Below are 17,344 nucleotides of genomic sequence, written 5' to 3'. Positions count from 1 at the left end.
TCTCAATGAATGGATTTTTTTTGTCAAGGTAGGTGCAAAGACTAGTTTGAAGAGAGGAAGCAGTTTCCTTGCTCTAGTCCAGTCCTTTACTGTTATAAGGGCAGTTGTAACACTGCTGACTGGTTTCATTTGATCAGATTGTGACAGCAGTAAACTCTGACTGAACAAACTTAAAAGTGATGCTCCATCCCTGTATTATTTTAAATTCAAAACAGAATACAGAAAAGAGTACCAAGAAAAACTTCACCTAGCACTTAATGCTGAATCTTCTTGGCCTTCGTTTCCAGTAGTAGCTGGACTTCTAGGAAACTTGAGCACAGAATTCCGCAACAGTATATGTTAATATAAACACTAAGTTTTCTCTAGGGTTTACTCACGTCTTATCTAAACACTACTGTTAATTTTAAAGTTATCAACAATATGTTTTCTACATTGCTTGAATACCAAAACATCATGCAATCCTAATGAAAACTAAGGTGTACTTTTGCTGATGTATCACTGAAACCATACCTGTAAAATTCACCAACTTGGAAAGATTGCACACATACTAAACCAAGTCTGTCACCAAACGTTGGTTGCAGATGAAAAGCTTTTAAACTTTTTACCTTTGAGCTGGAGCCAGGACAAAGTCTTACTTTATACTGCTGTCCCCTGAGATAACAATTCTTGTGGACTACAATGCAATACCCAAGCCTGTATCTGCTTTCTGAAACAAGACTAACCTGCCGATGTGGGAGATCTTTATCCTCTCGTCTGGGATCACCTCCTTTCCGTTTTTCAACCAGATTCCTTTCACGTTTTCATCAGAAACTTCACACTTGAAGACTGCCTGGTCACGTGCCTTCACTGTCAGGTCCGCAATGCTCTGATAAACTTCCAGCTTTTTCTCTGATATCGTGAGAATAATCGATACACACATAAAAAATCAGAGCAGCTCTGTTAAGTAGATGGTGTGGATTTACTGAGTAGAAGAGGCAAGGGCTGAGCAAGCTGTTTATGGAAGGAGGAAATATGAAGGGAAATATATGGCATGCAAGGCTTTAACAGGACTGATAACTAAGCACCTGTTGTTATCAGGGTATCTGTTATATCCGGCACACAGGTCTGAGTTCTCCTCAAGACCGATTATCAACCCCTATGCCCCTTATTGCATCTTCTTTTTCCCTGTCAGGAGGATTATGCTACCACTGTGCACTATCTGGAGAAGGTTACCTTCAGCCTCTTCTCATTTTTCAGCTTCTCTGGTTCTGTGACATTCCCTGTGCCTACCTTGCACAATCAGTTCAGCGACTGATACCCCACCATTGGTCTTCACGGTGTAGTGCCCACTGTCCTCCTTGGTTGACTCATTGATAATTAGATACTGTTTTTTTCCATCTTTCTTGAATCGGTATTTAAAAGTTTCTTCTCGTGTCAGTTCAATTCCATCCTTTTCCCTGAAATACCAAATAGTGTTGAGTCATTTTTGGTATGGTTGAAAGAGGAGAGTAAGAGTCAGCTCAATGTCACTAGAGATTGGAAGGTAAGCTGAATCCAATCTTTGTAGCATTTCAAGTTAGCAAAAAAGAGATTGTTGCACAAGCGTAAGTGGAACCAGAATACCTCTATCTTGACCATTAATTTTCCCTAGGTATTTGACTTCTGGTTCAAGAGAATTCACCACAAAATATTACTTGATTTTTTTTTTTCTATTTATATGCTATACTTAAACATGAAAGTGTGTTAAATGCTGTAGAAGATCTAGGGATGAAAACACACTTCACCGGCAGGGAATTTACTGTCTTAAAAACTGCCATAAAGTAAATGAGACTTGATGGGATATTACTTACAAGTCTTAATTTTCCTGATGTGAAATACAATTGGAATAAATCCATGATTTGTGGCCATCAGTAAAAGAAGAAAATTTTAGAATGTATTCAAATGAATGTGTAATTTGAATTTGGTAGCTCTTTCCATTCAAGGATGCCACAGTATATTTAAGACTTTACTAAATTAAGCTTCACCATCCAGCCCAGGAGGAAATTTAATTATTGTAATTTCCAATCATCATGAAGGGAAATGTGCAGGGAGGATTCACGCTGTTTAATCAAGGTCATACAAAAATACATAAGATGTTTTAAGGGTTTCCTGTTCCTAATCCTAAATAACATAAACAGGCTACAAGAAAATAACTTGTAATTTCTTCAATTTACTAATTTTGTAGTTACATTTTTTATCATTACTTGAATATATTTCTATTATGTTACTTGAATACTGCTGCAGTTTGTAAATGAAAAAGGTTTTCTCTTTGATAGTCACATGGAAAAACAAATAGAAAATATGTATGATTCTAATAGAGTAAAAATATTCTTTCTACTTTTTTGTCATTTCCCTTATTTGTGATTTATTTGTGACCAGTGACTCAGTGACTATTCAGCTTAACAATTGAGCTCACAAAATAGCAAATTGAAATGCTACTTGGGACTCATTAAAATACTATAGCTCTAATTTCTAAGTAGATGTATGCAAGAAAACCTTTTACCTCTGTTAGAGCCTGCTAAAGTAAATCACAAGATCAAAACTTTACGCAGAGACAAGAATCCTAGAGCTTGTGACTTAGATGTACCTGATGCAACCTCATTTCAGAACACCTACAGGTTACTGCCTCATAACTGTTTGTTACTGTGCAGCTCACTGGAACTTATGGCTGGTTTAGTGAAGGACTGGCCTCCAGAACAGCGCTGGTAAGGGAGGAAACAGAGGATGCCTTTAACAACCACTTGAAACACAATGCTTACTATTTTTGTCAGGGTAAGGTTTCCTTTTGTTTCCTCTTCATCCCTCTTCAGACAAGAGTCTGAGGCAACATGTAAGATGATCTCCTAAGGCTGGTGTTCTGATTCATGCAAATTATTTCTGGAACAAGTGCTACAATGCAATACATAAACCTTTGCTGAATTGCTGAGAATGGACTGTAATCCCAAAGTTCAGCATGCTGCTGTTACTAAATGCAAAGCCAAGCACATGTACTGTGGCTAAAGTTCTGGAGCTGAACTTTTAAATTTATTTTTTTGTGATCTATTTTGATACATGACTCATGAAAAATATCTGAATGTTCTATTCACACATTGGTAAGAAAGACTTCTCTTGAAATCTTGTCTAAGTAATGAAAATAGGCTATTTGTAATGACTCATGTCTTAAATCTCTGGGACGGGAATAGTATCTTTAACTTGTGTTTGTTTTACTGACAAGCACATTGCTGATCCTGTGTATGAGTAGAGTGTTTGCAGAGGGATGTAGTGACAAATAGAGACTGTAAACCTCAAAAAGGACTCCCAGATATCATTTGGCTTGAAATAATACACTGCTGCTGTGAAAAGCAGAAAACCTCTCTAAGGTAATATTACAGGCCTTTTCTTTGGCAATTGGAACTATAAAGTAGAAGAATCTGTTGATATTAAAGTGCAAGTGAAGCATTATATAGAATCATAGAAGTGTTGGCTTAAAGAACACCATGGATCATTGGTCCAGCCTCACATGTGAAGCAGAACTAGTGCAGTAATAGGTAGGTCAGCTGTGGTTTAGTCTTTCCAAGTCCTGAACATCTGCAAGATCAAATATCTGTTCTCAAGTTTACCACTTAGTGCCTCTTTGTCTGGAAATGCTTTCCTATTTCCTGTTTGGATTCTAAGGATTAATTGGTTAATGTCTTCTGAGATATCACTGATGTAGGTACTATGTGATAATTTGGACACACAGATTTATTGTTATAAATATACATTACTATGGTTTGTTTTGATTTGGAGATGATCAGATGGTACATCTAGCATTCAGAGATGGAAAAATTAGATGAAACTATGTATTTTATTACATTTTTTTCTTCAAGAATTATCTTATTTCCAAGACCATCTGAAATTTAGAAAAAACCTGTTCCATAGTACTGCAAGAGTTGTAATAATGTGAAACCTTTCTGGGTGATCATTATTTTCTGATTTCTCTGACGAGACCCACATAATGAATTCTCCAAGCCCTAGTCTGATGGCCATGCCTCACCCTTATTTCTGTCTTGTGCAAGTCACACAATTGTCTTTGTTCATGTGCTTGTGGTTTTACATCCTGGGTTTAAAGAGTGTAAGGGCTATAACAGGTGCTCTGAGTTAGTGCCTGTTACTTGGCTTAAACTGATGAGCATTTCCCTAATGAGCCATAAAACTGGAACTCTTTCTCCACACTGTGTTTCAAGTTTTCCCTGGACACTTCTCTCCGCTGTCCAAAATGTTCCCTTCTGTTGCCAAAGAGCATTGACAGAATCTCACATAACAAACCCAGTAAAATACAGTGTGAATGTCTAACTGCTCAGTTTTCCATCACAATGATTTGATGAGTTTCTCTGACCACTTGCTGCATTTCAGACTGAGACAGCTGCTGGGTTTGCCCTTGTCACATCAAATGCCCATCCCACAGATAACAGCTCTGCAAGATGTATGGGAGTTGTTCAAAGGCACAGGATCAAAGTGTGGCAGCTGCACTGTGTTCTGAGGGACAGATCTGGTTGTCCCCATCTCTTGTGACCAGGCATCTGCAAGCAGCTCCTGAACGAGAGAATGTGTGTAACTGTGCTTGCGGCTTTAATAGTGTAGCGCACATGCTGTACTAGCTCTTGGACCCCATTTAAATTCCCAGTTCCTTCCTTTGGGATTGCAGATCATTAGTTGGCACTTTCCAGGAATGTCATGGGCATTGTGGGAATGCTTGATAACCATGTGCCTGAAGCTGTTAACAAGCACAAGGGAATTTCATCTGGTAGAGGAATGAAGTGAGAATAGGGTGCATGAGACATGGTATATAAGCCCTGCTTGTCATGTCTGCCCAAGCAGCATGAACCTTCCAGCTTCTGCTGAGCTGGAATGCCCAAGAAAACAGGCTCTATGGTCTAAATGTTTGTCACCTTAATCTGTCTCGCTGCATAATGACCAGCTTTGCAGGATCACCACAGCAGATGTGTTCCCTCTGTGTCTCAAGAGACAATTAACATTTTACCTAAGAAAAAATGCTTTAGAAACCCAAACAACTCGCTGCAGTTGAGAAGACCAGAAGATTTCAAAAAGTACAGCAAACTCGTCACAGTACAGATCTCATTAGTCTGGGCAGTAGTTAAACATTCCTTGTAAACACTAAGCAAGAAACTCTAGAGACACTATAAAATATCTATATTTAATCTGGATTTTTGTGTCATATTTTTGTCTCTCAGTTCCTCCTCAATGTTTGACATATAGGAGGAGGAACAATCTTTTCCTGAAAACAATTATATAGGATGCCTTCTCCCTTTTTTTGCCCACCCCTCTGCTATATTCCATGGAGGAAGATGGATTCATGTTGGTTTGGTTTTTTCTTTTATTCCCTTACCATTTCACAGTAGCTCCTTCCTCAGACACTTCACACTCAAACTCCACTCTCTCTCCAACCATCACCATCTGGTCCTCCAGCGGGTGAGTGATAAGGATTGGAGGTTCTAGAAATAGAGAGAATTTTATTAAAACAGTATTCTGAAAGGCTGGAGACCAGAGGTAGATTTCACCACTCTCTACTCCACAGGAAGAGTCCCTGGACAAATAAATGGTGATGCTCTCTGTGTTTGAAATTAAAATTTACTGTGCCAGATCACCTTATCAGAATTTTCAAATGACGTTTTTCATGAGTTGGAATAAAAATATAGGATTAAACAGTTTTCATATATATTCTGAAATTCTAAACAGGAGGCATTACTTTTCTGTACTATTTGATCTGCTTGTAGAGCCTGGGACACACGTTTATCTTCAGTGGAATCAAATTTTTAAAGTAAGTCTCTAGCCCTATTGTTGAGATGTAAATAAGTTTCCAAATGAGAATTAATGGTAACTATCACTGTGCTGCTTTCCTGTGCTTTCCTGGTTGCTGTTACAGGCAAAATTGTCCTCCATTTAACTGTAAGAAAACTATCTACTTCAATGGATCTCAGAATTTGTTAATATGTTTGAGAATTTCCTTTCCTGCAAGATCAATCTGAGAGTAGAGGAGATGACAGTAGTTCAATGCTAAATATTAGGGGAGATATCTTTCCTTTTGCTACCATTGCTCACCTTTTACAAATAATTCTGTGAAGCTCTTCTCATCCCCTACCACACATTCATATGCTGCATCGTCGGCCAGGGAGCAGTGGTTTATGGTCAGTATTCTCTTATTCCCAACAGCCTCAAAAATATATCTGAAAAGACAATCTAAATGTAATTATCAGGGAAAAACCCTTTTGGACCCAGCCACTGTCTTCTCCTGCCTGGAAGAGAAAAAGATTCCTACTCTTTTTCTGACATCAATGGCAAGATTTGTAAGGACTCAAGCCCAATAGCCCTGTCCTGGTGTGGGGAACAGCAGCAGTGTTTGAAAAACTAGCATAGGAAATTATGGGGGATCTTCCTCCAAGTGTGAGATCTACAAACTCCTGTGAACGGTGTTGGATGTGTTCTAACATCTAGCATGACTACCATTAAAAATGGCTTCAGCACAAAATCACTGGAAATTGGTTTTACAAACAAGTTGCACTGAAGTATATCCCAGATCAGCACAAAGTACATTTGAACCCTGGATATACACATAAAGAGCAGAACAGAATCTCAGGACTTACTTGCTAAGTAGGTAGATGGAAGCATCCAGTTCCACATGTAGATATGTAGAGCAGAGGGAAGAGAAAAGAAGAAGTTACAACAGCAAACTGACCCTGAGCCATAGTACTACATAGATTCTTTCTCAGCTCCTATTTCTCTGTTTATGCTTTTCCTTCTAAGAAAAGCTAGGTTTTTTGCTTTGTCCAAGCTGTAACTCATTCCTTTTCAGATTTCTCATATTTCTAGTTTACCTGCCGCTCACTTGGATCTCCTGTCCATTCTTCAGCCATTTCACATCAGCATCTGGATTGGCAACTTCAACCATTAATTTAATCTTTTGCCCTTTGTCTACTTGGTAAGCTGGATCCAGTTTCTTGAGGAATGCTATGATGAAGAAGGATTAAAAAAAAATTATAATTTTTATACTTGTTTTTTTCATTCTGGGTCATGCAACAAATCTTTATTCCCTTTCATGTTGTTTACCATCATCTTAAACCTTCCCCACATTCTGCATCCCTATTTGAATTTTTACTATTTCTGTCTGTTCTTCATCCTGTGCCATTTTCTATTTTTCCTTAACACAGGATGACAAGCATGTGTTACAAACCAAAATAAGCAAAGTAGAATATTCTAAATAAGATGTGAATAGGTACATCAACACATCCTAAATAGAATTACATCTGCCCATGTAGGAAAATTATACTTGGTCTTCTCAGTACTGATGAATAGCAGTTTGCCTTCTCTGTTTTAGAGTTTAAAAAAAAAAAAGTTACGATTAGGCAATTAATACTTCACAGGACTAGAAAAGGCTCAAGAATTCCAAATGTATCATACCAATGAAAATTAAATTCTTTAAATATATCACTGTTGCCTGACATACTGACTAGTTGGGGTGGAGGGCACGTAGAGGATGGTGTTTTGTGTTCAGGGAAATATAAGGGGCCAAGCTTGTAAAACTGGTGAAGTGAGCGTGTTTAGTACATCCAGAGTTTCAGAGCAAGGTGTCTCAGAGTATTGGCATAGCTGAAATCTCTGGTAATCAGCATTCCATATGTAAAGATTGGGTAATAACTGGAACAGGAAATTACTCTTTCTCATGGTCTTGTGTCTGCTGCTGTTCAGCTGATGCTAATATTTGAAAAACTCCCAAAAAAGAAGATATGAACACTATATTTGGAAGAAACGTATCTCCCCAACCTGTGCTTTTTTTCTCTTCCTTCTTTATGCGTTTGAGGCGTTTCAGCATCCCACGCAAATCTGTGATACCATACTGAAAAGCAATTTTCTCGTATTCCGTAGGAGGAGCTTTCCTCAGGATATCCCAGACATCAACATCAGATTGTGATTCAGATTTTCCTTCACCTCTGCAGAAAGGGATTAGAGTCTCTGAGTGCTTATATTAAGAGTATTTAAAGAAAGCTATAGGGTTGGCAGCTACATAGTATGCCTTGATGAAGCCATTAAAAAAAAAAATTAACACTAATTTTTTATTATTACATAAAATAATGAAATAAAACTGGTGACTAGTTCTAACTTTATTTATATATATATGGTGATTAAAACTGAATTTGGTCCTGAAGGGTTTATTTCTAACAAAATTAATAAAATTTAGCTTCCTTTAATGATGGGTAATGGAAGCGTAAGGAGACTTATTTTCTTGTTGTGGTCCACACACAAAACATGGAACATGGCAAAGCAAGGAACTGAATTGATATGCTGGCAACACCTTAGAAAAAGGGTACTTGGTTTATGTAAATAAGAGACATAACCTTTTCCACTCAGGACATTTTTTATCTTCACTAAAAAGAACCACAGATTATTAAGACTTTTATCATCTATTACAAAGAAAATTGTTGTCTGTAGTAATCTATAAAACATAAGGAGACTGGTGAGTGTTGGCAAACGAGACAATATTTACAATGACCTACTTGTTTTATATTTTAACCAAAGAACTAGTGATTATGGAAGAATTAATGTTTGGTTTAGTAAAACTACAGGAAAATTTGGCTGTCTGGCCTTGGGCGAGGCGTTCTTTATCTGCCATCATATTTTTTATTTGAAAGATCATAAATAGAAAAAGAAATTGCCATGACCTTACCGATTTGCAGAGCGCAGGAAGCTGCTGTACTCCAGAACAACGCAGAAAACCGTTTGGAAAAACGAGCAGCATCCCAATGGGCAAGAAAAAGGGCATCATGGGTTAGTACAAAAGAGCCATGAATGTCATCTTCCCCCCTAGCAGAACGTGCCTGTGCTTCAGCAGCAGGGAGATGAAGGAACTCATGCAAATGCTCTGAAATAGGCTTAAGGGAAATGCTGATCCATATTGAAATCAAACTCATTCCCACAATTTGTGCACTTCCACTGTGGGATTTATATTATAAGTGCAAGCACTTCTGTTTATTCCTAGTTATGGCTGATCACCTTCCAGGGAAACAAATAACTCTGCTTTGCCTTGTCATCGTGGCGTTTTTGCCTGTAATAGTTTGCATTTTGGTAAATAGAGAAATGATGGAAGAAGTAACATTTTACTAAAAAGTTCTCAGTAGAAGTAACTTCCTGTGGCTGTTGTTTCTGATTATCACCACGACCAAGCAGATTCCAGTGCAGCAGAACACACCCTTATAATGAAGTCATGTTCAGTGGTAAACCCCAACAAGAAGACAAGTTATGCAACAGGTGATGCAGAGAAAGGTGGAATGTTATTTGGTGTATTTCTATTTTTTGCAGGAAAATAACAGTCCAATTAGGCTATGGGAAATATTACTACTTAACTGTACTACTGTAGTCAGTCCACACAGCAGATATAACCGAACATTTTTGGTACTCCTTTTATTATCCCTTGTAATGGAGCACTATGTTTATTAAAGTTCTGCAATCGGAAAAGGCTGGAATTTCCAGCACCCTTGTAGCTCTTGAACAGAAAAGAAGCAAGAGAAGAGGATTTCAGCTCAGTGAGATTGAGCTGAAATATGGTATGCAGTATCTCATCTCTTCACAGTGGTTTAGCACTCCCTAAGCCCTCACTAGCACTCACTGAACTGATAGCAGTAGCTGAAGTTTGGAGTGCCTATGATAAGTGCAGCATACTGGCTATTTGCTTTGCCATAACAGTGCATCAACATCATCCACAAATTTTACCAGGATTCCTCTTCTATATACCTATCATTTAGTTTGAGGCTGTTACAAATAGTTTTTTGTTTTGGTTAGCAGGAGACAGGAAAACTGAACTGATTTGCCACATAGATCAAGGGTTTTTTTAACGTAAGCAGCTCTTGGGCTTGTTGCCTTGATCATACCAGGAAGTGACCTTCAAATATTTCTAAATACATGTAAATTAAAATAGATCTTTAAGTACTAAATACTAAGTGCTATATAAAACCAAGGGCATATAATATTTCTAATATATGTTTAATTCTTTGTACTAGTACAGTTAAACTTCTGTGGAGAAACAGTATCTTAAAAAAATATAAAAACATAGGAAATAAGAAAGACTTAAGAAATTCAAATATTAACATCTTCCTTAAGACATTATATAAATATTGGTAGATTTTCTGTCTATCTGCCTACTCACAGGCTTGTCTGCATAGACACACTTTATATCTGAACATTTACAGGTAGGACTATTTCATGGAGATTTCAAAATTGTTTAGTGTGAGTTATTTTTAAGTACATAAAGAGAAAAATCTTCCAATTTCAAAGGAAGTCCACAGTCTAATATCTCTCACTACTGAGAAGACTTCTCTGGTTTTTGCTTTAGCTTTTCCATTACTCAGTGTCATCCCATTGTCTTATCTGACAATCCTGTTCTGCTGTATGCAATATAAGAAATTTGAACATAAGAAAGAATATAGTCTCTTCCTTGGAAATATTAATATTTTTTAGTTAAAAGAAAAGGCTTGTGAGTTTCATGCAAAATGGGACTAAAAGCTAGAGGTTGTAATTTCTGTTTAACTGAGTTCTCAAAATGAAAAAAAAAAGTGTTTGCCTTTGAGCAAAGTTTTCCTCATCCCAGTACTCCTTTTCACTATTTTGCATTTGCTAAAACATTCTCTTTGATCCCGGAAAGACACAGAGTTTGCACAGAGAGGCTGTACTCCTCCACTACCCACAGGGACTAAGCAGTGTATGGAAAGTAATAGAGCACTTGGACTCGTGAGGTTTCTCCCACTCTTATGTTATTCTCCCTGATGTTGGGGATCTTATTCACAGAGATCACCTCATAGGTTAGCTATGCACTTGGGGGCATCAAGATGAAGCTTAATGAACCTGCTGTAAATGGAATATGCAGCTGATATGTTTTAAACATATGTGGAGGGGTTAAAAATAGTTTTGTACATCCCAGAAATGGTTCCTTCCTATCCAGTTACTGTCAACTGATTGGACCCTGTCAGCTGTCACCTCCTTCAAGGTCTCTGCTCACTATCCCATTTAATAGTTCTGTGACAGCTGTTCCCTTCCTCTTCCCAATGACCTCTCCTTGGCCCTTGACATCTGTATGTCAACACCAGTTAATTAAATTACAGTGATAGGAGATACAGTGTTAAATGAAGCTCTTTATTCTAGTGGGAATGACCATTACCTGTGGATTGAGGGACACTTGTAAAATGGTGTAATAAAGCAGAAATGGTAAAAGAATAATCCTCGATTCTGTTTGACTCTGCATAGCTCTTGAGAGTCCCCCAGCATGAGATCCCTTTTCCTGTTCTATTTTAATGAAAAAATCTTTCATTCCATTATGATATTTTATGCCTATCTGTTCTCATTAATGTAAGAATGGTCTTCAACCTGTGTTTTGCAAAGCCTGAAGAATCCACAAATTACTTCTGAAGTGGCTGTGAAAAACAACTAGGAGCAGTGAATTTGTATTCTTAAATTCACTAGACAGAGATTTGTAAGTTGAGAAATGGCAGAAACACTGTTAAAATGCAGTGAAATTTATAAGCTTCTTTTAGTGAATTATATTTCTAGCCTAGCAAATAATGAATAGTTAAATCAATAAATTTAACATTTCTGTAAATACTGGAGATTTTTACTATTTTTAGGAGTTTGACCATTGCTCAGAACTAATTATGAGAGCAAAAGGGGAAGGCACAAGGAGAGGGGCTCATAGTACACAGCACCTCATTCCAGCTGGAGACTCTGTATGAAATTATGCAAATATTTTCATGTGGGTTTTAATTTATTTAAAATTTTATAAAAAAGATAAGCAATTCCTTTATGCCTTACATCTTCTATGGAAACTAGAGTAAGTTTACAACAATCTGGGTTTGTGCTGAAACAAGAAACTTAGATATCAATGTCAGCTATAGAAAGTTTGATAGGTGTCTTTTCTGTCTCATCTGTCTGTCCCCCTTAAGTGTTCTGCTGGTGGTGTTACTGCAAAGCCAGGATTCACCTATAGACAGATGCCCTGCACAGAGTGTAACACAGGGGTTTGTACACTATGTGACCTTGTTTGCCCCACTGAAATTTGGGTGAATTAACCTGAGGCTATTGTGGCTTTATTGCATTCTGTAACAAAGTTACTTCATATATCTACATGATCCTGTACTCTTTGTGAGGATAAAACACTTTTTATAAATAGTGATACCAATACCTGGGCAGAGACTGGACACAGATTCACAACAACACTCATCCAAGTAGTTGTGAACACTTAAACTAAGTAAGTTTAGATTTGCAAAACATGAATGTTAGTTACAAGTTTTTATAGTAACTTCAGGTGCTGGAAAGACAGAGTGAGTGGCCAAGGAAAGTGAACAGAAAGAAATAAGTCTTCATCACCTATTTGATAGGCACCAGAAACAATATTTTACAAATGATTTTTCTGATTCTAAAGACTATGACAACAGGAATATAAAGCAGCAGGTTATTGAGAAAATCTGGGAATTCAAGGAAATCTTAGAACTGGTTATATGAAAGAAAGTGATGGTAAAAAACAAAGGACATTCAGAGAAATACATCAATTGTATCGAATTGTCTTAACTTTAACCTTCAAGCTGTTTAAAAGAATTTCTGTGTCAGAAATTAGCAGTCAATGATTTTCTCTCACACTATGCAATTTTTGTCATGTTCTACATGTAAAGAAGACAAAGAGGCATGCATTATTTCAATCCAAATGGCTCTTATATTGTCTGATCCATGCATTTATAATAAAATTAAATAGAAAGCTTACTCTCTGTTGGCAGCAGTGGAATCCAAAACATTCAGATTAAGAGTTTGGTAAAAAGAGAAAAGCATAAGTAAACAGGTTATGAAAACAGATACATCAAGGAAAGATGAGAATTAGAGAAGAAATTCCAGCAAAAAAACTGAAAGTAAAAGAAAGATATTGGAATTACAATTGGAAGAGTAAAAAAATATTTATGTCATATTTATGCAACACAGAATATTTATATAATAGATAATATATAGTTGAACAGTGTAATAGTAACATTTAGGTATCTAATAAAAAAGCTTGTTCTCCCAGCTCTCTGGTTCTTAATAAGGCAGCATTATAAATAGGTATTGTAATTTCTGTTTTTTCCCCCTATGCAAAGGACTGCTGGAAACATGTGATTACCTGACTTCAGGCCTTTTCTATTGTGGGAAATAATTTTTTTTCATTTTTTTTCCTCCTGTATAAACCTAGCAGAAGTGCAGCAAATGCTGTGTATTTCAGGAAGTAACCATAATTACCTGTCATCCTTTTTCCATTTAGAGCTGCTTTAGGAAAACAACAAGGATTCTGAATTTATGAAACTTTCACATATTCCAGTTGCAGTGTTTCACAGTTGTTCAACAGAAGCCTCATTTCTCCAAGTCTGTGGATTTTTACTCACCTTTTTTTCAGTAGGGAGGTAAAATTAAACTCTGCCCCATCATCATGTCCCTCGGTACTGTATAGTAACAGAAAGCCATAATTAGTTTCAGAAGGAAATGGGAATAGCTTGTGAGACTATAACATTATATAGATGACATATTTTTGTAGGGGAGTAGTAGATGGGTTTATAATGAATTAAAATGTGCATTGATGTGGAAGGTGACTTAAGTAGGCTCTGTGTTCATATTAATTTGCATATAGGTTTAAAAAATATATGTAATGAACTTGTACTTTTTCTGTACTGCTTGTGCATGAAGTTGTACAGGGTATTAATTTGGTCATCATATTTATATGGAATGTATTCATTATCATAAAGGTGTTGCAGAAGCTTCCTTCTTTCCTCTATTTTTTGGAAATGTGGATATTGTTTACAGTTGGGACAGTATTTAACCAAGACTTTTGTGGAATGCCTTACAATCTAAAATTACTTTTTTTACCCTTAGTATTGTCCCAGCTGTAATTGCTTCTTAAGGCTCTTTGTGACACCAAAATTCAGTATACTGAAAAAAAAGTGTCACATCATTGGTGCTTGGGAGAGTTGAAGGAGGAATTCTGTGATGTGGCTTTCAGCCTGAGATGAGGTTCAATATGCACTTGTTCAACAAGAATCACCACAAGCAGTGTTGTGATGAGTTGGTCTGTGAGAACAAGAAGCATCAGGCAGGAGTTTTTTGATGTGTAGTTCTAACTGTTACATATGGTGAACTCAGATGGAATGCACAAAGTTATTTTTGGTGTTCTGAATCCAATGTGTTTTAGCTGTGCTTCTGAACATTTGAAGTACTGACCTACTCTGAAAACAGCATAAAGTCACTACAATAACTTCTTTAGATTTAATTCCTAAAAACGGTCTTCTTTGCATTCAGACAGGGTTTTAAAAGCCCAAATATATTTTCTTCATCTCAGCCAGTCTATCATCATCAATGGTCAGCTGCTCCTTAACATCCTTGTTTTAAGTATAAGAATTTGGTGATTCCACCTCAGAGCATTCGTATTCTTCCAGAAGCAGCAGCTTACATTTAATTATTGCTTCGTAAGCAGAACTTTTTCTTTTCAGTGTTACTGGTGGTACTTGTAGACCATAATGCTGCCTCCATCAATGCACAGTGCCAGTTGATTCAGAAAAAATAAGTCTGTCTACAGAATGTAAATCAGAGTGTCAGGAAAAATCAATATGGCAGGAACAAATATTTTTAGAAGTAAGAAAACGGCCTGAACAGATAAATCATGGGCATTTTAACAGTACTGTTAAACAAAAATGAAACAGAAACAAGTGCCAAGCCTCTTGTGCTGCTTGTCAATATAAGGTTAAATAACATTTTAGAGTCTGTGTAATTTGAAATATGTTGTGAGAAGAGGTATTTTCTTTAAGAAAATACTGTTTTTACTTCTTTGATTACTTTCAGAATAGTACAATACTGGAAAGGATAATTTCCTGGGTAGAAAGCTCAAACAGAGAAGTGTGGTTTTGGCCCTACTTTCACAAGATTTTACATGTTTTCAGGCATAAAATGTACATAAAAATAACTTGTATAGTCCCAAATTTGGAAAGGATTTCCTGTGATCAAATATTCAGTAAATCAGGTCTACATCTGGGAGAACAACTATTCACCTTATTGCTTCAGAAGTGGTAGTTAAACCAAATTTTCAGGAAAGACCAGCAATCAAGGTTTAGCTTTTTTGAAGAATAAGACCCTAATAATTGCTTTAACATGCATATAGTTAAGTCTAATCTCAGAACTCCTGTTTTTACTATAGTAGCAAACATTAGGACCAAAAGGCATAGAGGGAAAAAATTTAATGATAATATGATAGGGAGCGTGCCAGGAAACAACAAATTTTCATTTGTGTTGGTACATTTCTGTGAGTAGCAGCAATTTTAGTCAGAATGTGCTCAGTAGAGAGGAAAACATGTAAAACAGAAAGGGCAGACATGCACATGATTTAAAGCTACTTTTTTTCTTCTAACAATGGTGAGAAGATGTCACTTGCCAAACACATGCATTTTCTGTACATGAATCTGCCTCTCACTGAACTACAAAACTACTCTTTTCTTTATCTTTTTTTTATCTACCCTTTTATATTCTTATGTTTTATATTTTTTATTTATCTTTATTTGTCTTACATAACTTCTTATTCGTATGTAATAATCTCATATAAATACTACACGTTATAAACAGTGATTTATTTGGAATTTAAGATGCAGCTTAATTCTGTGGGTTGTTTTTTTCTTTTCCTGAGCAGAGAGAGACAGTTCATTGTAAGACTTAAATTTGTCTGCTGGCACAGGCAGTGACTACCTGAGAAAGGCTGAAGTCATCCGTCTCCCCCCTCCTGCTAGGCTCCTGAGTGAGGGTATCAAAGACAAAGCTTCAGATTTAAACAATTCAGTTCAAAATCTGGCTTCATTCTTGCAGGAGAAAGTGACAATCTGAACAGCCTGAAGCTGCTCACACTGCACTCCGTTTGAACTGATTCTAAATTTTTAAAATTGTCTTCACAAGAAGCTCTTGAAGCCTCCTTTCACTGCAGTTAACCCAATGCAGTTATGCACTGAGTGTCCACTATTTTACAGGCATCACAGTGAGGCTGGTCAGCTACCTACAGATGGACTTAACTGTAGACAAATTCTGCAAGCCTTATTTAATTCTTTGTGATAAATGTTAAAAATATTCTCTTATAAAAATAGGACTTATAGAGAAATACTCAAAGAGTTGCCACAGATGATTTGTTCCCTATGGAGAAATAGGTGTCCAAATAGTCTTAGTCTAGTAACTTTGCAAAAATACATAAAAACTAAAATAGAAACTTATTTACTATTACATAAAGGAAAAAGAAAGCACATATTAATATTGTCTAATTAAAATTAAAAAAAACCACCAACTAGTTTTGTGAATCTTACTAATAGAAGGGAACATTATTCCATGAAGAGATACATCAGTTCAGCAAATATTAAAGATGGGGGCAGGATGGCCTTTTCAGCAGCAGTCTTTAATATCTAAGACTATGTATACCTGAGTTTTCACACGGACACTCACAATGTCATTGTCTTCATTCAGTTAATATAGGTATAGAACATGAGAACAGATACAACCAAAATGCTTGCAGCAACGTTATCAGTGATATGCTGTTTATAGGGCTCACGCCAAACTCCACTCCCCTTGTTCAGCAAATGTTTGTACTGAGGTACATGTAGTTCCTCAAGCTAGATAAAATCCAGACCAACATCACACGGTATCTTTTCAATCTCTACTGGTCTATATCTCTTTAGAAGCGCTCTTTACAGGTCTGGGAAAAAGGTGCTGAAGTTCTTGTTACAATTATACACATTACTGATTTCCTAATTTCCTAGCATGATTATTATGCTAGTATAAAGTCTAAACTCTCTTAGGTGATTTCTGGGAGTTGTAGAGAATTTTAATAGTAGAAATATTTTCTTAGTAGAAATCTGTATCTTCGTGTTTGTACAACAGCTTTGCTTTTAGCTCGTTTTATCTGGGAAAGTAATGAATTCCACATGGATGTATAACCTGATAGGTTTAAGCTGTGCATACTCACGTGCGGCGGAAGGCAGCTCGAATATCCATGTCTCCACTTACAGGTGCTTCTGATGTGACAAAAAGTAATGAAGAAAAATGGCAGAACAAGTCAACATGATGAAAAAATGCAGTGCTATTTGTAAAGTTTTCTTTGCAGGCATTTTTAAAAATAAATTCTTATATTGTAGATTGTGATTAATTGCATATTGAAAGATTAAAGCTTCACTAATTAGCTTTCAACATCCAGTGTTTTCTGTATAACTTATTTCTGTCTCATATTTCATAATAACCCGAAGCCTGATCTTACACTTGCTTGTCAATT

The 17,344-nt window shown here is 36.5% G+C and overlaps 1 protein-coding gene and 1 long non-coding RNA gene across 2 annotated transcripts in view; one reads left to right on the top strand and one right to left on the bottom strand.

The window, feature by feature from the left end:
• The window catches only part of LOC138111445 (uncharacterized), a 62,749-nt gene that overhangs the window by 18,956 nt on the left and 26,449 nt on the right, over positions 1-17,344 (top strand). The gene's annotated exons all lie outside the window — the stretch shown is intronic.
• Positions 1-17,344, bottom strand: part of MYBPC3 (myosin binding protein C3) — a 62,299-nt gene that overhangs the window by 30,951 nt on the left and 14,004 nt on the right. Inside the window, exons 7-17 of the mRNA XM_069017245.1 lie at positions 17,042-17,090; positions 15,784-15,828; positions 13,443-13,499; positions 8,720-8,743; positions 7,819-7,985; positions 6,873-7,005; positions 6,642-6,644; positions 6,100-6,224; positions 5,387-5,492; positions 1,270-1,436; positions 723-888 (exon numbers count right to left, since the gene is read on the bottom strand). Of these exons, the coding sequence (XP_068873346.1) occupies positions 723-888; positions 1,270-1,436; positions 5,387-5,492; positions 6,100-6,224; positions 6,642-6,644; positions 6,873-7,005; positions 7,819-7,985; positions 8,720-8,743; positions 13,443-13,499; positions 15,784-15,828; positions 17,042-17,090 (1,042 nt within the window). The remainder of the gene's footprint in view (positions 1-722; positions 889-1,269; positions 1,437-5,386; positions 5,493-6,099; positions 6,225-6,641; positions 6,645-6,872; positions 7,006-7,818; positions 7,986-8,719; positions 8,744-13,442; positions 13,500-15,783; positions 15,829-17,041; positions 17,091-17,344) is intronic.

The sequence above is a fragment of the Aphelocoma coerulescens genome, chromosome 5 (genome assembly GCF_041296385.1).
Source record: "Aphelocoma coerulescens isolate FSJ_1873_10779 chromosome 5, UR_Acoe_1.0, whole genome shotgun sequence".
NCBI classification, from domain to species: Eukaryota; Metazoa; Chordata; class Aves; order Passeriformes; family Corvidae; genus Aphelocoma; species Aphelocoma coerulescens.
The sequence above is the reverse complement of the archived record's forward strand: the minus strand, read 5'-3'. Positions and strand labels throughout refer to the sequence as shown.